Here is a 22,289-nt window from a genome sequence, read left to right on the forward strand (position 1 = left end):
ATAAAGAATATCGAAAAGAGCTTCACTTCAAGGAATCCTTTCTGACAGGGAGCAGGCAAAGAAGAAGAATTCGGTTTCCAAAATGTATATACATATTCTTTCTTTTAGATTATGAAATTCTCTTATTAGAATGAGTATTTAATTTCTGTTTATAATTCAAAATAGTATGTAATCAATTATATCAAATTTATAAAATTTTTACGAAAAAAAATCATTATAAATATTTTAATAGAATTTTGTTTATTGTTTTTAACATTTTAATTGTTATACTATTTGGAGAAATTTGTACAAAAATATTCTTGCAGTTAAAGCTCCCACATTTCACCCTAAAAAAATCAACCAAGAAATTCGTGTTTCAATAATTTTCAAGCTTAAAAATTGAAAAGCAGAGGAACTTACTTTTTTAATATTTTAAGTGTAACGAAAGTTAAATAAAGATATTGCAAAGCAAAAAGTAATAATTTGATGTAAATATAAGTATAAAAACTTACTTATAGCAAGACCAGAAAACCTCAATTAAATTTTAAATAGAATTTATTAATACATAAAAAAAAATCCATTAATACATAAAAATTTCAATCCTTGCTGAAATTGTTTGGTCTATTAAACTATCTGTAATCATTTTTAATTTATTTGGGGATAAGGGATGAAGAAGCTGAATATTAAATACTGTCAGTATTTTTAGATTACATTTTTAGCATGGATTCTAAAAAATAAATATCAATTGATTTAATAGAACACCTTGCATATTAAATTTCATTTACATAAATCTGAGTACATTTATTCATTTAAAAGATTAGACTTTTAATAGAAAATAATTTAGAATCAATTTATTAGTTTAGAATGCAAAATTTTAACATTAAGCAAAAAATTATAAGGAGAGGAAATTTATTATAATTCTGAAAATCCTTTATACTGACACAAATTATTTCTTCTAGCTTGAATCCAGCTAGGAATGGTACTTATGAAAAGTAATTTTGATTCAAAGTTACTTATTAAAAATTATCATTTAAGAAAAAAATTTTAAGTGGTTCTTTTTGTTTTGTTTTTTTGTTAAGCAAACTAACACTAACTAAAAAAACATTTAAAAAAGATACATTCATCAAACACCACATGAAAGATATTATAATACAATTATTGCATAGTTAAATTAATTATCTTAACAGAAGACCACATTCACATTTCATATAAAATACTTCTCGTTTGACTTCCTTTAAGTACAGATTAAAAAAAATAGCTTTATTTAACATTAAAAACAGATAAAAATTAACATTTTAAAAGTTAGGAACACTAGTATATCTAAAGCCATATCTTAAATAAACCAAAAGACAATTACTTAGCCAATCCACAAAAAATCAAGCATTATACTAATAAATACAGAATTTCACGGAGGAAAAAAAAACGTGTTAATTAAGCACCTAATTTTAAAATTCATGTGTTTAACATAAACTTGATGTATACTGTATTTACAAACCCTACATTAAACACAATTAGCTTTATAGGTTAACAGCTTTGACATCAAAGACTTTCTTTAGTACAAAACTGACTATCTTTAGTTTTCGTTTTGCAAAATAAAGAATAGGTTAAAAGATACATGATTCACAACAGCATAAATTTGAGCATTTATATAGAACTTTTTTAAAAATAAAAATGATTTTAATAATTCAATGTAACTTATTTATTTTATACTAAAAAATTATTCTACACATTTTAATATTTTAAGCAAAATTTATGAAATAATCATCTTTTTAACCTTCTAAATTTAAAGCACCTTGGCATGTTTGTTATAAATTTTTCCATGTACCATAGAAACACACGGAGTATAACCAATTTTGTTTATTTGAAAAGCAAGAGGATTTCTACTTCAATCTCAGTTCAAGGTAAACTGTTCGGATAAATACTAAATATTAATTCATTCAAAGTGACTTCCAAATTAACTATATAACTTAACATCAACTAAATTAAAACAAGAAGAGTTTTATTTTGCCAAAAATAAATAGCCTGTAATTTGACTTTTCTATAACTCTTGAATAAAGCACTTCTTTATAACATATCTCTCACTTTTAAGTACTCATTAAAAAAACAAATGAAATCACTTAAAAACATTTATTTTTAATTCATTGCAATTGAAATTCCCCTAACATCACACTGTTTGAAGAATTAGAAGAAATTTTAAAAAACAGAAGAAAGCAAAGAACTTTAGATTTATTTTTTCCTAAGAAAACAACTGCTATTGTTGTTTAATGATTGCAAATAAAATTAAAATGTAACTGTTATTTTATAATCGTAGTTATCACATATGATAATAAATAGAGGTCATTTGCACGTTAAGTGCCACACCAGTTATCAGTGGCGGACAGTGAAAACTTTCATGCAAAACTAAAAAAACTTACATTGTTTGAAGCAATTACTGAAAATGCATTAAAAATTTACTTAATTGTCATTTACTACAAATCAAATTTTTATTCATTTCAAATTGTTAGCAGTTTGCATCACCACAATACAAGCATTTCTAAGCTGTTACAAATAGCCAAAAGGTGATATCCTTAAAAATATGTGCGGCACTCAGTGTGTTAAACAGAAATAGAAAATATTATTAAAGGATAAAAAAGACTAGATATTAAAAAAATACTTAAATCCAAAAATTGCATGAAGCACAGTTAGAGTATAAAAAAAAAATCAGAATTTTATAAAAATTTGTATTATAAATTCCTATTTCTTAAAAACTTTAAAGAATTAGAATGAATTTTGCAAAAAAAAGTATTGGCATTTATTTTTCCTCAAGCTGATAGGCTCCCTGAAGATTGGATGGGTATAAAAGCGCCACTGCCCATAAAAACTTTTTAACCAAACTGGTTACAAAACAGGAATTATAATTAATAGTTAGGGACATGGTTTTAAAATGCAGGCAAACATAGTTCATAAAATTCAACAGAAGAAGAAAAGTTATAACCATTGTTTAGTAAAACCAAAAGTTGCACCATTGTTTAGTAATTTAATTAAAAATCTTATTAAAACAATGGATATTTATCTTAAAAGTTTTATTTCTTAAAAAATTCTATAAATAAATCTGCTCCACAAATAAAAATACCATTATCAAATACAATAAAATGAACGTAAATAAAAAAAAATAAAACATTCACCTAAAAATGAACAAATATACATTCAATGAATATACCGAAAAATGGCACATAAAACAATTCGATGAAACAGCTAGCTGCCTCTCCAAACACAAATGATATGACTTTAATGAACCAGATGGAAGGAGAAGAAATAATTCTTAACGGTTCACCCAACGTCTCATCGCCTCTTCCCAGTCCGTATTACATCCGTCGTCGTCGTCATCGGTTCGGACGTAACTCTCGTCGTCGGTCGTCAAAGACGCATGATGATGGAAGAGATCCAAGTCCTACAAAGGGAATTGGACTCATTCTTGTTGGTTGGATGATGCATTATGGGACTAATGTTCGTATCTGATTAGGTGCAATGTCAGTAAATAATGAAGGGAGAAAACAAAGAAGGTAAAAATAAGTGGATGTGGAAGAAGAAAAAAACAATATAAATAATAATTAAATGTGCTACACACTAGGGAGTTGCTTCGAACATGCAAAATTATTAAAACAGTAAATGTTTGAAAGAAATAAAAAGATAAAATAGTGGATGCAGTATTTTTTAAAAAAAATATTCAATCAAAAATAGTTGAAACACATAAATTATAAAGTTTTTTAAAAATTATACATTTTACAAATGAACTTAATAAATGTTGAAAATATTATCAGTTAATCTGATGTCATTAAATTCTTTTCCCATAATTAAGAAAACATAAAATTGAAATAAAAGTGTTAGAAGTTGATGAAAAAAATAAATTTTTTTCATAGGACATGCAATTACAAATAAAAAAAAGGATATCCCTTATAAATTATAAAAAGCTTTACGTCAGTAAATCAAATCAAAGAAAAATTACGTCAGTTTCAAAATGATACCAATTATGAAAAAGTTACGAAATTTAATAAGCATGCTCATTGACAAGTACTTTTATACTACAATTAAAAAAATGAAGTAAACATCAAATTTCTATTTAGCCAAAACAGATCCTCAAGTTAGCATGATCAAAAAATTTCATTATTTTTTTTGTACACTTTACTTTAAGTTATTTACTTTTATTTGATTTACTGACATAAAACTTTCTGTGATAGCCACCATCTACTTTGAGAAAATATGGGTTGTTTAATTTTTATTATCTCATAAAAGTAACCAATCAATAAATAAAATACCGTGTATTATAGAAGTATCCAAGGAAGATGTACAATTTTGAAATTTATATCGTTATAAAGAACCACAAATAATTATTTCAAGTTTCAACTTGTCTTCATGTATAAAAAAAAGAATTATTCAACACCATTTTAATGCTATTCATTATTGAAAATGTTTTCGTTTTTTCTTCATAAACTTTTTCGTGTAAAATTATAACAAAATTAAATTTATTTTCACTAAAAATATCCAAGTATGATATTTACTTTTTAATAATTTTTTGCACAGAAAATATCACTGAGAATGAAGTAAATATGAAGAAACTAAGCTTCTCAATTATGCTAATGATTTAATAAAAAGATTGTTCCAAGTCCTTTATTCTAATGATCTGTATTCCTTTATTTCATTTTCAGATGGAACAATAACATTCCTAAACTTATCATATTTATGAGTGCTAATTCATGTGTGGAAAAATCGATAATAGTTTACTTCTTTTGGAAAAATACCACAAGGACTATCTTATAAATTTGCAAGTGTTTGAACAGCATCGACCAAAGATTTATGGAATATCAAAATGGTAGTCAAGTCTGAATAACCAAAGAGTTAAAAAAAAAAGTTTTTTTTTTACAAGAGTCTCATAAGAAGTTATAGTAGTTATTTAAATCTAAAATTAATTAAGAACAAAACTACCTTCTCTTAATTCTAGAAAAATGAATAATTGTATTAAGGAAAAATCTCTAACGAATGCAAATGAATTGATCTGAAAAATAATAAGAAAATCAAATCGAACTATAAAGTTTGTACAGAAAGAATATTTTATTAAAGTTTTATTTGAAAATTGAGAAGGAAATATTTACTTTGTTTTACTCCTTTTTTCCATATGAGAAACATTAAATTAATGTTTTTAATATTTTTAGTATAACTTAATATACAGTAAAATTTTTATAGTTAAGTAAAAAAAAGCTTAATAGATAAGCAAAAAGAAGCCTTACTAGTTAAGGATAAGATTACAAAATGTATCATATAATAAATATAATATTTTTTTCCTAATAAAATTTAAGTTTAAAATTTTATTATGAGGTCAAAAATATTTCAACAACTAAAATATTACTATTAACTTTTGATTAACTTAATATTTAACTATTATACTTGAACTAAAAACTATTGAATGTCTTAAACAAAATATTTTGAAAAATTAAATATTTTTTTAATATTTGTAAGGGAGTAAACCAAAAGGGAAGAAATATTTATGTTCAAAGCATAAATCATTTAATGTCTTAACATAAAGCAAAAACTACACAGCTTTGACAAATACTGTATGTAATTTAATATGACATATGATATACATGGGATGGGTAAGAATTCGTGTCTCGATTAAGGCTTTGAGTCGATTCTGCATCGATTCAATTATTTTTTCAGCCCCATATTTAAAAAATTGGATTTTTTTATTGTAAGTTTTATAGAACAAATCATAATTGAACAACTATTTTAATTCCTAGGTTTAAAAAAACTAAATGGATTTAAGCCCCAGTGAATAATTCACACTACCTACAGTACAAAAATAAATAATATTCGGGAGTAAAATACTCTAATATAAAAATTTTTTCATATAAAATAGTTTGTTATTTATCAGTTTCAATATCTGCAACTCATATTATTTCTCTGGTGATTGAATACATACCCTTGGGTCATTATCATAGATCTCTTGGTCATTTTCTTCTTGAACAATTTTTCCATCGCCAAGACCAGACGAAGATAAATTGTTGCGGGCCTGGATTTCTTGCAAGAAGTGATTTTCTTGAGCTCTCAACCGTTCATCGCGCCAAAGTGTACCGCCGCCTTCTAAACTTTCAACCGCACTTTCAGTATCCTCAGTTTCAAAATCTAGAGAAAAATGAAATTAAGTAACTTCCTTGCAAAATAAACAGTTCTGAAGAATATGTGAAGGTAATAAAAGAGTCAATAACCTCGACTGCTGCTCATTGCTTTACTATCCAGATTACCATCTTCATCTTCAGATCCTAAAATGAATAAAATATGTAGGGAAAAAAAAAGAATAAATTACAAAAAATTCTTTTCCAAACTTTTCTGCTTAAACTACAAAACAGTAATTAATGTTCTAAAAGTTCTACAAAATGAAATTCGAAATGCGTTTTAACCAAGAACAATAAAAATATAAAAATAAAAATATAAAAATAAAATAAATTGAATCTGAAAACCAAACTATTAAACTACTAATGTTCTACTTAAAAAAAATTTTTTAATACTTAAATACATTAAATTAAATTTTGTGACAAAATATAAGAGAAATCTATGCATGAATAGATATTATTATGATTATTTATGAACAGATACAAGAAATCTATTCATAAATAATTCATGTCAAAAAATTTAAAGCAGTGAACTTATGGTGCATTTTTTGAACTACCTTAATATCTGTCTGTGGATACTAACTAGCTCACTAAAATAAAAGCATTATTTCAAAATTTTGACATTAAAAGCTGACATTAAATTGTTCTGCATTAGTTTCAATGTATAGAACAGGGGTGGCCAACCTACGGCTTTTTGAAGGATTATTTGTGGCTCTCGATAAATGTACCCGAGTTCCTGTTTCATTTTTGTGCTATTATATTTTAACAAAATTATTATCGTTCCTTGACGAATCGACAGACATCACAGATCTTCTGCAATTGGCAGTTTTTTTACATCTTGTTTCACCTGACTTCATCGTTAACGAAGAGTTATTAGATTTAATAGCACTTCAAGAGTCAACCCGCGTTTCAATATTAAAAATGCATTAGATTCCATAATGAAAACTTTTAATGTGCTTCTTAATTAACTTGTAAGCATTGCAACTGATGGAGCTCGGGCAATACTGGGTAAAAAAATCGGTCTCATTAGGATTTTAAGAGATGATTCTCAAATTCCACAATTCATACCGATTCACTGCATAATTCACCGAGAACATCTCGTTACAAAATATTTAAAATACTCTGATGCTATAAAAACAGTGTTACACATTGTAAATTACAGTTGCACCAATGCAAAAAATTTCCATAAAGAATTGAAGGACGAAGAACTTCTGAATGACATTAATTTCTTTTGCATTGTTAGATGGTTATCTAGCTACAACATACGAAATTGTTTTGTAGATTTGTTTGATCCGATAATTGCATTTCTAAAATAAAAGGAAATTCAGAATTAGACGATGACGAGTGGTTACAAGATTTAATGTTTTTAACTGATGTCATGGAACATTTGCAACCACAGAATTTACAATTGCAGGGGAAAGATAAAATAATATCTGACCTCTCACAATGTATATTTAGTTTTTAAACTTAATTACAATTTTTTCAAAAGGACATTAAAAATAAAACATTTTGTTATTTTCGGGAAATTAAAAAAAATTTGATTCAATGTTAAATAATAAAAACTGAACGACTATATAAAAGAGCTAGAAGGAATATTGACGGAATTCCCAAAATAGATTTCAAGACTTGAAATATCTTAAATCGTCTCTTGATTTTTTTTCTGAAGCTCTTTGAAATTAACATAATTCAAGGTGAGTGTTTTCCATTTCCAATATAATAATGACCCAAAAAGCATCTGGAGAATTAAAATTAATAGAAATGCAAGAAGATCAAGCTCCACAATTAAAATATAAGTCGATGTTGATTACTGAATATTGGAAATTTGTACCAGAATCAAAGTATTCTGAATTAAAAAAGGCTGCTTATCGAATTATTTCAATATTCGGGACAACATATTTATGCGAATCATTTTATTCCACTTCAAAATTCGTGAAATCTTAACACCGATCAGTATAATTAACCAGCATCTCAAAGAATTACTGAGAAGTGCTGTCACCAATTATTCAACAAATTTTAAAGAATTATCAAGAGAAGTAAAATAAATGTGTTTAATTTTTAATATATTTAAATTCAATATACATATTTTGTACTTTTATTTATATGTTTTCAATAAATATAATTTCCGTAAAAAAAATTTCATACCTTTTTTGCCTATCTTTTAAATACATATTTAATTGCGCCTCGCGAAAAATTCCAAATTTTGAAAAATGGCTCAACTATTAAGGAGCTTGGCCACCCCTGGTATAGAACAAAATGTGAAAAAAAAAACATCTTTGAGTTGCAGAATTGAATTATATAACACAATAATGTTGCTTTAGTGAACTACATTTTAAAAAAGCATTTTTATTATAAATAAAAAGAAATTTAAGTGCATAGTATCATATCTTATACTAAAAAAATAAGAAAAAACGTTGGCTAAACAAAGAACACTTAAAAAATTCAAAAAATTTTTTTATTAAGTTTTATTTAAGTAAGTATGAATACTGTGTGTTACGTTCAACACTCAAACACTATTAAAGCGGTCAAAACAATATTAAACAGTTTTATAGTAAAAACAACATCCACACTTTGCTTGCTGTCTCATAAGAAAAAATTAACCCTAGGAAGTCTAAAATGATTGTCCTTTGTTTTTTTCAAATATCTGGTAATTATCTGGTGGATAATAATTGGAAAGTAATTTATTTTATCAAAATTTGAGTGTTGGACAAGTTTAATGTAATGAATAAATCAAGAAAATCTGAAGATACATTAGAATGATTAGTTAATTCCTCCGGATAAATTATGCTTGCAGTATTAATAAAATCTATACAATTAAATCTAATAAAATCATCAACAAATCTGAAGTTGTTCCAAATGGAAATCGCAGCATTTTTTTCAAAATGTCATAAGAAAGGTTAGCTATAATACTTGAGAAATTAGTACCTTGTGGTAAGACAATAATCTGCAGAGAAATATCTTCACGGTTGAAGATAAAATTAGTAAAAAATGCAGAAATTAACGATGTTATGTCGGTATTCAAACTCGATATCAAGAATGTTATTAAAATCAAAAAAGTATGAGAAAAGAACATTTTTATGTTTGTCCAGTAGTATACTAATAAAAAAGGTCCTTGAAGTTAAAAGATTCAACAGGTGAAATGGAATTATTATGAGTAAAGTTAATAACTGGTTAATTATTTTTAATAATCGAAGTTAATCCCGAATCATATATAAAATTAAATAAAATGTTTAAAGTATTTAGCAAATGGTGAATTCCAATAACTATTAACACTGAAAATTTTAAAATTTTTGTCACAGAAAAGGGTAGTGATTCAAAAAATATAAGGAAACATATAGTCTAGATTAATGATTATTTAATGGAAAGTTATATGCATCTACAGTACTTTTTCTTAGTACTACCTTACCATAATAGTATGATCCATTTGATTCAGGACCAAACAATTGCGTTATTAATGATACAAGAAATGCTTCTTTATTTTACAACTCCACAAATGTAACTTAAATTGAATTTCAAACATGTATTACCCGAGTTGAGTTCTCGAACTAGTGATGACATAGCATTTGTGACAGAATCAGCTGCAACTAACAAGTCATTTCTTAAGCTCCTTGTGCTTCCTGATTGATCATAATTTGCTGTCACATTACTGGGAACACTAGGAGCACCTTCTGATGTGGGAGGAGTAGTTGGGGCACTGCGAGAAGAGGAAACAGGATAAGGTGTAGACAGTGGTGGAGATTTCGATGTAGCCGAACGGGGGGAACTATTTGGTGTAGATCTTGGGGACGTCTGATGATTCTGAAAGTTTCAAATACTTAAAATTTATTTATATCAAATCACAAAGCTTCTTCTTTAATTGATATCTCTATTTATTACAGTAACTATGCATAATCATTACTACAGTATAATTAGAAACAGTATAAACGATACAACTTAAAAAAAAAGTCTTATTATATCCCCAGTGAAATAATTAGAGCAAATCTCTACATTTCATTAAAAATAATGTGGTCTTATTGTTTCTCGCATCTACATTAGACAAAAGACAAACATGATAGCGTCATTGATAAAAGAGAAAGTCCAGGTATCTTAGGCGGACATCAGCATAAAAGTTTTTAAAAAAATATTACAACAGTATTTATCAGTCATACTTATTTATCGCCTCATCTTAATATTATTTTCTATTATTATTACATTTGTGATTTTTATTCAAAAATAAACTACAAGAGTTGCTCCTTTATTTTATATAAATAATCTCACGATATTACCTTATTTTGCAATATTTTATAACAGAGTTATTCAGTTAGCATTTTACAATTATCAAACAGTAAATGAGTTACATTTACTTTCATAGTCAATTTTATAAAAAACTGCACTCATTCAATATATGAAGTTAAAATGATGATAATAAGATCAAAATAAGTATTAAAAATTATAAAGCAATGTTAAAAATTAACTATTTGCACTATAGCTAAACAATCTCCTGGGCAAAAAGTATTAAAAAAGTTTTTAAAAAACCAACAATTATTTTTTTGTAAAAAAAAGTTTGTTAAAACTTAAAATGATATTTGAGAAAATTATTAGTTAAAATATAATTAAAAGAAATTTGTGAAACTATAAAAATTTTAGAACATCTTTCATTTGAATATTGATCTAAACAATCTGTTCATAATCAAGAAACAAAAAATGTTACAAAGAAAATGTGAGGATAGGGAAGAGAAATGAGCAGAACCTCTCACTTTCACATGATTTAATGTATGATTTTAATTACAATAATCTATTTCATTGTAATAAACCAATGTAAATTGTCAAAACATTTCTATACCTTGAGCATTTTCATCAGAGCCTCCAGCTGCACCATTAACTCCCTTCGACTCTCTTGAAGAGTTGAAAGATGACTTTCTAACTCTTCTTTCCTCTGCCGAAGAGCCCTTAATTCGTTAAGCAGAGTGGGATTCTGTTCATTTTGTAATACAGCATCCTCTTGTTCCTGCTGTTTTCTCAAGCGAACAATCTCCCTCATTATTTCTCTACAAAAAATAAGAGATTTCTTTAGTCGATGAGTGCAACATTTTTTTTTTATACAATTGAATATTGAAACCTATTTTAATAGTATTTTTAAAAAAGAAAAATTGCTTACAGACCTGTTTTTTGTTTCAAGTTGAGCAATAAGATCACGCTGCCTAGTTGTGTCCATGTTTAAGCTGAGGTCTGATGGACTTCGCATCTAAAACAAAATTTCAAATTATTCGGATTGATAAGCATTTCATATCATTCATTTGTTCTTGAAAATTATTTGAGTTTGCTTAGATCTGCTACAATAGTGGCTTTATTTGATTTTGTTAATGCATAAAAGAAAATTATGTTGCATAAAATTCTACTCTTATAGTTGAAATTATGTTATTCCACCATTAAATGAATAAATAGTAAAATTATTTTTTTAAATTTCAGATTTTAATACCACCAAAATGACAACAAAAAGAACCCTTTATAATGGAAAATGACATGGAAAACAATACCTTTTAAAACACTGTTTTAAAGTAAAATGTGTGTATACTAATTATTTGAAGTAGCGTAGAAAATAATTAGATATCAATTATCATCACTATGTTAGCTTTTTGATTTGCTTACTTTTAAACATATTTTAACACATTTGTATTGATTGGATATTAACTATTTATAAAAATATTTTATTTCAAAATATGACTTAAAATTTGTTTGAAAAAGTTTTGAGAGAAAAATTATACAACCCTAAAGCAGTTTTCAAAATAATTTGCCATTTAAAAAATAAGAGCTAAATGCTTACTGTACTTCTGGTATCAGCTAATCGCGCAGCATACCTAGCAATTAGCCGGTGCTCATCATCAACTCTGTTAGATTCTAGGCTAAAAAAATAAAATGTTTATGATGAACTTAACCAGTAACTAAAACACTAAAGAAAAACAGAAACCAACTTAGAAATTACCTCCTAGTTGTTGATCTACCATCTAATGAAGACATATCAAAGGAGTTACTCGTGACATCATGAAAACCATTATGACTGGGAATGGGGGATGGAGGCCTTAGGGGGAAAAAGATTGGGTTATTTAAAAACTAAGTATTTTATCAATTAATTCATTAAAAAAATTAAAACATTCAATATTTTCAAAATTTAATTTGATTTATTATTTCATTAGTAATTATGTAACTTATAGCATAATTTATCCTTACAGCATACAAATTTCACATTTTGAAAAACTTTTCAGTACTTACAAAACATAATTAATGTATTCTAATATAAGTATGAAAATTGAATGAAACAAAAATGAAGACCAGAATTTAAGGTCAGCATGTTAGCAAAGCAGTGAATTCCCTGATAAAGTACTGTTTAAGCCAACAAACATAACATGCTTTAAAATTTGTTTGTTTTTATTTAAATTCTCACATTTTTATTCAAAATTAAGAGATTGAATTCACATTGAGTAATTTCAATAATGTAAGAATGAGTAATTTCAGAGTACTTTCAATAATGTTGAAAATCAATGTACAAATAATGTTGTGTTTAAAGGTTAAAGAATTAATAGAATCGGAATACTTTAATGTTTTATGCTTTACATTATATGAAAATAATAATTAAAAAAAAAATGACAAGAATTCCCACAACAGTTTACTGTGTACCAAGGGGTAGTAGAAATTATTATTCCACGGTTTTGGGACAACCAACAGCATGAATATGAAAAAAGTGGTTAGCATTGTGCACAATAATAAGGAACACCTTGCAAAAAAGAAACACAATCAAATTCAATTTCATTTGCATAACACTTTTTATCATATATTTGTATGTAATCATTAAAATTTACTACATTTACATATTCGCAACTTAAATGCAAAATTAAATGGGATGTTTTCGTAGCTTCTGAATTTTTTATGATTTGTGTGAGAGATAAATAATAAAGTATCACACAGCTTGGATTTTACACAGCCTGACACACTCTACTCTAATTTCCTAACAATAAATTTCAACAAAATTGTTAAAATAAAGCTCATTTTATACAACAATTATTTATTCTGTCGTTATTTCCTTAGGCATCGTAATAAAGATTTTTTTCTTCACAGAAATGAAACATGAACACAAAGAATATTTTTAGAGTATTTAAGACAGTTCTTGTTATTTGTTCATAGAGAGATTCAACAAACTTACACAATGTGTTGTAAATTTAAAGTTCTTTCAGGTTCTTCAGGAAATCTTGGTATAGAGGCAATTTGTTTCTCAGGAACACATCTAAAAGATTTCTTTAAGGAATGGCCCAGTTGTTTACTTGGAGATTTCTGAAAAGATAATTTATCTTATATTCCCCCACATCTTATCAATGCTTAATAATAATAAATTTCGTTTCTGAACTATAATTTATGAAAAAAACAACATATTTGCACATGTAACTTTCCTAACACCATCCTTTACCAAATAAATGTTTTAAAAAACATACGGGTAAAAAATAAAACTATTTCTAATTTTTCACATAAAAATATTTAAGAAATTAATCCAATATTTATGACATAATGAAAAAATAAAATTAAAATATATTAAACATTAAAGTGCTAAAACGCATTTTGGTATACTAGGAGATTACACCAATCAATGAGAAAACCAAATCATAATTATAGAAACTAAGAAGGGAAATTAGATTTACATTATACTTTATTACTGAATTATTAAATGATCAAATTGAAATTCTTACATTTATTTTTTATTTAACTCTTAGAATTATATGTCTTTTAATTTAAGGGGAAAAAATAAAGTATTACAAAATATAAAGCATTCATATTAAGAAGTATTGCACACAAATTATCAGTCTTCTCAGAGATTGACATAATTAAGAGAAAATAAAAACAAAACTTTTACGAAAAAAAAAAACATAATCTTCTTCAATAGATGATTTAAAAAATAAAAAAAAACTGTGAGCAATAAGTAAAAACTTGAGTTAATCCATATCAGATCAATCCTATGCTCAATTTTAAGGTAAATTGCTGAGAGTGAGTAATTCCACCAATTTTTAAATTCAAGATTGTCCAAGTTATAAACATGTTAAAAACTAAAATTTTGGCAAAAAAAACTTGCATCAATACATAGAAATGACTACCTTTTTTTAGTAAAGGAAAATTCCAGCTGCCATTAAAAAGTTAAGGAATTAATCTTTAAATCGTTACCCTATCTTTATGAAGTTTTGATCTTAAATATCTCGAATAATGTATTTTTACACATAAATGTTTTTTAAAATTTTTTTTCATCCATGTACTAATTTGTAGCTTGTAATCTCAAAAGGAGGGGGCCGGGATAGCCTGGTCGTTAGGGCGCTGGGCCCTAATGACCAGGACCCCGCTGACCGAATTTTCCCGTGTAGTAAAGTAACTGATGCATGTTAAATCTGTTGAGTCGCAAAAGTCATGTTCCCATGAGTCATGTTCCTATAACAAATCAATACCTCTCGGTGTACAGGATTGAAGATCGATCATTCTCAGATTCAGGTCAAAATTACGATCTGTGGATGTATGAATGGGACCGCCCTATAAACGGGTGCGACATATGGTGTGGCAGAAGTTGAATTCTTGGCCATAGATGGCGCCACTGGAAAACAAGAACAATCACACCCCCTCTGTCTAAACAGGCATACATCAACAACAACAATCCCAACAGGAAGAACTTGCAGAGATATATTGAAGCAACTAAACTATGAGAGACTAAGCATAGTACCTATGGAAAAGTGAGTCAAAACGTCAATGTGAGTCATTGTCATTCCGATAAAAGTTTAGCAAGTATGAAACATGCAAATTTTTTATTAAAGTTAAAATATCATTCATATGAACAACGTTTATCTACCACTGTTGGATCCAAAAAGGACACCAAAAAATAGCAACTTTGATTTTAACATGAATATTTTAATTTCAATTCATAGAATTGGGGCGGGATATCCTTGTTGGCAGGGTCATAAATTCACTTTCGTGAGGATGGGAGTTTGAATCCAGCTAGCCAAATTCCCTATGCAGTAATTGGTGACTGGTGCGTTAAATCTGTAGTGTCACAAAGTCCTCCATGTTAAAATAACAAATTGTACTTCTGGGGGTACTGAATTGGAGATGGATCGTTCTCTGGTTGAAATCAAAATTACGATCTGTAAATGAATAAATGGATGCATGAATGGGTCCACCCTATAAAACCATGTGAGATATGGGTGTAGCAGAAGTGAAATTCTTGACCATAGATGGCTCCGTTGGAAAACAACAACAATCGCTCCCTTTGCATTAACGGACTATGACAACAACAATTAATATTGTATTGAGAAATCTTTCGTCACTGGCTATGTGATGAAAATTCATATTTGTCATGGATGTTTTCTACTTATTCAAATTAAAGATGGTTCGATAGAATGACTTAATAATAGAAAAAGAAGTTTGTATTAAGTTTCTTTTTGTTATTAATTGTTGGATTATAAATCCATTGATAACATACCCAAAAGAAACTTTATACATGGGAACATTCAATGCTAATGACTCTTTTGAAAACAGAAGTAATGTATAATTACAAGACAAAAAAAACAAAAATACAGTAATGCAGTTTTGGTAACAATAAAGAGAAGGAAACAAATCAGTTAGTTGCAACTAAAAATATACTTCATGCATTTAAGGTCATCGAAATTGTCTGACAAACAATTTAAAGTTAGAGATTTCCATATTTGTTTAAAATACAATGAAATTAAAACAGGAGAAATATTTTTGTAAGTGTACTAACATAATAGGTATATTCCTTCATTTCATGTTGACTAGTATGACTTCCAGATACACGACCTCTCCAAAAACAATCCTGACAGAGCTGATAGTTATAACATTTCTGACATCTATATCTGAAGCCTAAAAATGCTTCACGGTTACATCCATCACATTGTACAGGATGCAGTACTAAAAACAAGAGAGGTAATATTACTTTTAGAATAACTCACACATTCATTTACAAGTGTAAATAAATAAAATGTTTATAATAATTCTACACTCTATCTGTGTAAAAATACAAGGTCAAAAACAAAATTGTTTTTAAAAATTTACTATGTGGAAAATTTTTTGAAAGCTACACAATACAATGCAAATATAATCAGAATATGAAAGAAAATCATGAAAAAATGAGAAGTATATATATATTTTACTATATCATGTGTTGAAACTGATACTTTTATTCGGTTATTTATTTATATCTTTTTCCACAATTTCACAAAATATGCATCTTCTGAAATTTTACTTAAAATTTGCATCAAATTGTACTTTTTATATTTTTGGTTTTTTATACTAATAAAGATAAAAATTCTTTTATAAGTAATTTACATGAAATAATTTAATGTAGGTATAAATAACCCATTACAGAATATTCACTAAATAATATACATAATCAATAAATTTAAAGATATTTTCTCAAACAATGCCTCTCTAGTATTTAATAAAATGTTTTTGGTAACTGCACATAATAAATAGGATACAATAATCAAAATGAACTAGATTAGACTGAAATAAAATGTATTCCTTTAAAGCACTTTTTGTGTAGCTGCGTAATAGAAGGAAGGTATACTTTAAATAATGCTTTGGGTACCTATTTTATGATACCGGTAGCAGAATTTACTAATTCAATCTGCAACACTATCCTCAAGAATTCAAACTTGGCTGCGATTTCAATGCAGCTAGACAAAGATTATTATCCTAAAAATTAAGCTAAATCTAATATTTAATAAAATGTGAAAATATTAAAAAGTTATACACAAGAACTTAATGCTGGTGAACTTTAATTTCAATTTTATACCAACTTCAGTTTTGCCCAAAGGGAAAAAAATTAAACCCAATAAAGAAATCAGAAAGGTTCAACTCGCACATGATAATATCAAATTAAAATCTTTTCATTTTAAAAGAAGTTAACAGAATTGTAATTTACGGTGATTTGCGTTTATTTAAAGTTTTATCAACTGAAACTCATTATCATGCTATGATATGTACTTTGCAAAGAAATAATATAATAACCAGAAAAATATTAATATTAAGTGTCTTTTTTTAGTATCAAACTTGTTTAAAAAATGGAAAACAGCAAAATATTTCANTTCATTAAATACAAATTTAAATTAGCATCTTTTTGAATAGCCCTGGGCTTATATACCCTACTGAAAATAAGTAAACAAAAAGAAAGAAAAAGAGCATGCATGCATATTTTGAGTTGGATTGCTAATTAGATCTAAGTATAATTACCATTTTAATGAGACTGATCATCATAAAATAACCAAAATTGTAAATATCATTTAAGTTAAACAATTGATTATCATAAAATTATTTACCATTTTCTACACTAGCAAGTCTATGTAATAAAGGTAACCATACAATGCATGCTGGAGCAGGATCAGACATAATGATGTCTAAAAAATCATTGACCGTTACTTTGTTCATCTAAAAATAAAGAAATGAATATATAAGGCAGCTACTTAAAGCAAAATTATAACAGTGAATTAGTGCCAGTAACAATCAGACTATTTTAATACAATAAAAAAAACATCTTTTCAAAAAGAAATAACATGTTCTATTTGAAATATCACATTTTATTTCCTAATATTAAACTTTTAAGTATTAATGAAAAAGATCTTAAACTAATAGATAACTTTACAAATAAATACAAATAAAAGATAACTTTACAAATAAATACGTAAAATAAAAATTTAGTATCTCTTATTAATTACAACAATAAAAATCATTAATAACGTGAGTTTGATATAAAAAAGATTAGATATTTTCACCATTAAATTCTTCTTTCAAATAATTTTTTAAATACAAATAAAGACAAATGTTACTAAGTCGTGATAAATCTACAAATTTAAAAGAATTAAATTTCTGAAACTATGTCCGCTATGAAAAATATGTTGTTTTTTTAATAGTTATAATTTATTTTTATAGAATAAGGTAAAAAAAAGTGACAAGTTATAAGGCAAACATTAAAATTAAAGAATATCTGTGAAAAATAGAGAATTTTGAATAGAGATTTCAATAAAAAGTTAAGTGCAAAAATTTTCTTCATAAGATAAAAGAGAGAAATATTTAACAGCAGTTTATTTTTCTTTTAATTTTTAAAATTAGAAACTTTCTTTTAATATCATTTTTAAAACATAGGAACTACACTACTACGACCATGACATTTTAAAAAAGTTAAGATTGCTATATAGTTCTTGGAGTAATATTACTCTTTTATATGTTTAAATAACTTTCTACAGAAAGAAATCTTACTACTTTTTAGGGGAAAGGGATCATATAAATCAATATTAATTTAATAATAATTTATTTATTTCAAATTACAAAAAACTTTAAATTAATTGCTAATTGAAAATAGGTACATACTCCATCAATTATAGTAGAGGGAAGATTATCACGATAACCAAAAGTGGGCGATTCATGAACAGAACATGGAACTTGTAAAATTTCTCTCAGGAAGTCTGCAAACTTGCTGTGAACTAGGAGACCATTATTGTCACAAATAAGAGAAAATATATCTGCAAATAAAAGAAAATGTACTTGTGTTCTGAATAATTAAAATGCAGCAATCATAAAATAAATATTTAATTCTGAATAATTCAAAATTTCGAATCATGGAACATACATTGTTAAACCTTTTTAAAATCCTTAAACTTCGAAAGAGAGTAATATTTTTGAAAACTTCACTGAAATTCTAATCGAAGTATAATTTTATGAAAAGTAAGAAATTTTATTAAAAAAACAAAGCAAGACGATGCCCTAAAACAAAAAAACTCTAAGAAAATTTGTCAGCATTTTTTTCTATGAATCAGTACAATAAAAATAATTTAAAGAAACTCAAAACAACTTAAAAAAGATTAAAAAAAACAAACAAACAATAACCGCATAGTTTAAATCATAAAGCAAAATAAACTATTTAATTTAAAAAAAGAAAATTATTTTAAATAATATTAAACACACTACGTTTATAAAATATTTTTTACTCAATATTTGGAAAAAAATTTTTTTAATACATTTATAAAATGACAAACGAAACCTTCTCAATTTAAAAAATTCAATAAATTGAATTGGTAAACAGATACAAAAAATGGAATTACCTAATTAATATGAAGTAATGTGCACCAAACAATTAAATCGAATCAACTAATTAATTTAATTAAATTGATAATATTAAATAAAAATGGAATAATTTATATAACGGTCTAGCATGCAAAATATTATTAGCTTAAGTTTGATAATAAAATATAATAAATTGGAATCTACAGCAATAATTGGAAATTTGAAAAAAAAAAATTCCTTTGGTCTTTACATCTGAATATTAAAAGAAACATTTCGGCAAGAAAATATATTTGATTAATTAGTACAGAAGCAAAATTATTATTCTTAATTTATAAATGCGTATTTATATACATACACAGTGATATGATGTGTTGACACACAACTATAATTGCAAACTAATTTAGAAACAAAATCTACATTTTACCAATGAATGATTCATATCAAAATTTTACTTACATCTAAGTTTATCCATAAGTTTTCCAGAGCACATTGTAGCTAAGGCAATTTTAATGGAAAAAACTCGAACTTTACCAGTATCTTCTCTGAAAATGAAATTATAAAAAAATTATAACTTAAATGTTCTGTCGTGAAAAGATTATAGTAACATTTAAGTTTAGATTTAAAAATTATTATTAAAAGAATTATCAATCTAGCGTATTAAAAATTCTTATCAAAAATACATATTAAAAAGGATTCTAAAATGAAACTTAATTATTATTAGTTTTTTTGATTGAAGGGAAAAGAACTTATAGTATACCAAATATTGTTTGTGTACTGAAATGTTTTTCCCAATTAAAACCTCTGATGGATTTTATATACAACTAATAGTAGCTTCTAAAAAGTAATTTATCTTACAAAAGAAAGATATTCAGAAAAGAAAAATAATTTAAAATTTGCTAACAGTTGGAATACATTGCACTAGCAACAGTATGACTAAAAATTTTAAGAATATTTGAAATTCATATTGTAAAATCCCTTTGCTAAATATATGTTATAACTATATTTCATCAGATATTATATTTTACGAGATAATGATGAANAAGAGAATTTTTTAAACAAAATTCAGAGGAAATTTTTTTTAAGTGAAATAATGTCAAAAAAAATTAAAGTTTTATATTTGCAATAAAAAATTCAATGCACAGCACAGATTTCTACAAAACTATATTAAATGTTACCAGGGGTCTGTTTAAGTTTTTCTGAGAGGTAGGTACCTATTTTGTGAAAATTTTGACATAATTTGAGAAAAATTAAAAATTATTTAAAAAAATCAGCACAAAAATATGGTCAAAATATGGATTTATCGTTTCTTAAGGGATACATAAGTAAAATTTTAAGAAAAAGTATTTTGTGAAACTACCGTTTTTCCTAAAGTTGAATTTGTGAAGGTACCGCTAAACGGTAGTAAATTCGGCCTGGACAGACCCCTGGTTACAGATTATTATTCTTTTGAAGAAAGTTTAATAACTTGTTTAAAGTCAAGGAAGTAAACTTTCTCAACAATGAAAAAAAAAGTTCTTTTCAAACACCTTATGATAAAGTTTTTTCTCTCAATGAAATACTCACGGATCGTAAGCAGAAAGGAGCCAGTTGAGCAACAACGAAGTACATTGGTCTAAGTCTATTTGCTGGACCGCAGGAAGGCGCTTATTCAATTGAAAGTATATCGAGGTAACTAAGGTTTCCAGTCGAGGAATATTTATCTCTATTCGAGGTTCCAACGAGTTCATTCCATTTTCTCGAAAAGCTTCAATCACATTCCAAATATCAACCAAATGCACTACAGAAATAAATGAGCATGAAAAATATGTAATTAGGAAAATTCTTATACCTCACTTTAAACAAAATAAGCAAAGAAAAACATTTAGGCATTTTCAGACACAAGAATTTTTCAACCACTTCATTAAAATATTAAATAAAATAGGTGATAGAAATTTGCTAATTCAATTGCCTATTTTAACTTTTTACAGTAAATAAAAAAAGTCTAGACAAAATAGGATTCCATACCTAAAAGTCTGATTTATGGTTAGTATTTTCTTGCAAATGAAAATAGGATGAAAAAGAACTGGACTTTAGTAATATGCTCACATAATGGGGAAATGTTTATGTTTTATGATTTTTGGTAAAAAATTGCCAGCTAGGAAGTTGGGCATAAAACAAAATGTTAAATTTTGAAAGTGAGAAAAACGTTAATAAAGATAGAATAAAAAGTTGGAAAAGCATTAAGATGTAAAAACAGACAGAATCTCTGATGAAGGCTAAAAGAGTACACAATAGGATATGTAGAAAGCTCAAAAAAATATATTGTTTAAAAAATAAATGATTAAGATAAGTTAAAATCTAATTATCTCAATTGTATTCAATCAAATGAGCAAAATGAGGAGAAAGTAATTTTATACTCACAACTAATTCGTTTCTGAATGAATCTGAGTTTGCAGGCAGTACGATAGGAAGAAAACTTTATCACATCAAAATTTTGGGTTTCTGAAAATAAATAATAAACAAATTTTAGTATTCAGAAGAAAATGTTGAGAGTAAATCAGTAATAAAAAAATAAATCTTACTAAGCTCTGCCATAAGATGACAGTAATCAGCACTTGGTCCTTGGGAACCAGAGCCATAGCTCATATTGTCAACATATTGAACTGTATCCATGAGCACTTGTAACACTGCAAAAACAATAATAATTAAAAAAAGAAACATTTCTTTTTAAATATTTAAGGATTTATGGAACCCTAAATGATTGAACTTATTTTAGAAGAACCTTGACTTCATATATAAAGTTCATTAGCAGATATGAATATACTAACCAAAAAAGGACTACTATATATTTTGGAAATTATCATCAATGTTATCATCAGTGTTATTATCAATGATAGTCTTGAAATTAGGTTTCAGACAGTTTAATTGACAGGGCTGAAACGGCATCTGAATTTGTTTTTGATGCGCGCATAAGATGAAAATAAATTAAATAAACTGAATTATGGTTTTTCAAAAAAGAATTGCCATAAATGTTGAGAAGAGTTATAAAAGATATTTGTTATATTTTATTGTTATATTGAAAGATGTTATATTTTTTATTCAAGAAATTTT

The 22,289-nt window shown here is 26.4% G+C and overlaps 1 protein-coding gene across 4 annotated transcripts in view; it reads right to left on the minus strand.

Annotated features, from left to right (window-relative positions):
- Positions 1-887: 887 nt before the first annotated feature.
- The window catches only part of LOC107441198 (dystrobrevin beta), a 47,466-nt gene continuing 26,064 nt past the window's right edge, over positions 888-22,289 (minus strand). For 2 of the 4 annotated variants that reach the window (XM_016054363.3, XM_016054364.3), the window contains 16 exons: positions 21,761-21,865; positions 21,600-21,680; positions 20,763-20,976; positions 19,656-19,741; positions 18,507-18,658; positions 17,459-17,567; positions 15,883-16,049; positions 13,297-13,424; positions 12,082-12,177; positions 11,923-12,001; positions 11,261-11,343; positions 10,942-11,146; positions 9,647-9,917; positions 6,219-6,272; positions 5,933-6,135; positions 888-3,409 (listed from right to left, as the gene is read on the minus strand). In XM_016054363.3, the coding sequence (XP_015909849.1) occupies positions 3,281-3,409; positions 5,933-6,135; positions 6,219-6,272; positions 9,647-9,917; positions 10,942-11,146; positions 11,261-11,343; positions 11,923-12,001; positions 12,082-12,177; positions 13,297-13,424; positions 15,883-16,049; positions 17,459-17,567; positions 18,507-18,658; positions 19,656-19,741; positions 20,763-20,976; positions 21,600-21,680; positions 21,761-21,865 (2,162 nt within the window). In that variant the 3' untranslated portion in view covers positions 888-3,280. Of the gene's footprint in view, positions 3,474-5,932; positions 6,136-6,218; positions 6,273-9,646; positions 9,918-10,941; positions 11,147-11,260; positions 11,344-11,922; positions 12,002-12,081; positions 12,178-13,296; positions 13,425-15,882; positions 16,050-17,458; positions 17,568-18,506; positions 18,659-19,655; positions 19,742-20,762; positions 20,977-21,599; positions 21,681-21,760; positions 21,866-22,289 lie in introns of all 4 variants that reach the window. The other 2 variants (XM_016054365.3, XM_071180232.1) reach the window with 2 other exon arrangements.

This window comes from Parasteatoda tepidariorum, chromosome 4, assembly GCF_043381705.1.
Source record: "Parasteatoda tepidariorum isolate YZ-2023 chromosome 4, CAS_Ptep_4.0, whole genome shotgun sequence".
NCBI lineage: Eukaryota > Metazoa > Arthropoda > Arachnida > Araneae > Theridiidae > Parasteatoda > Parasteatoda tepidariorum.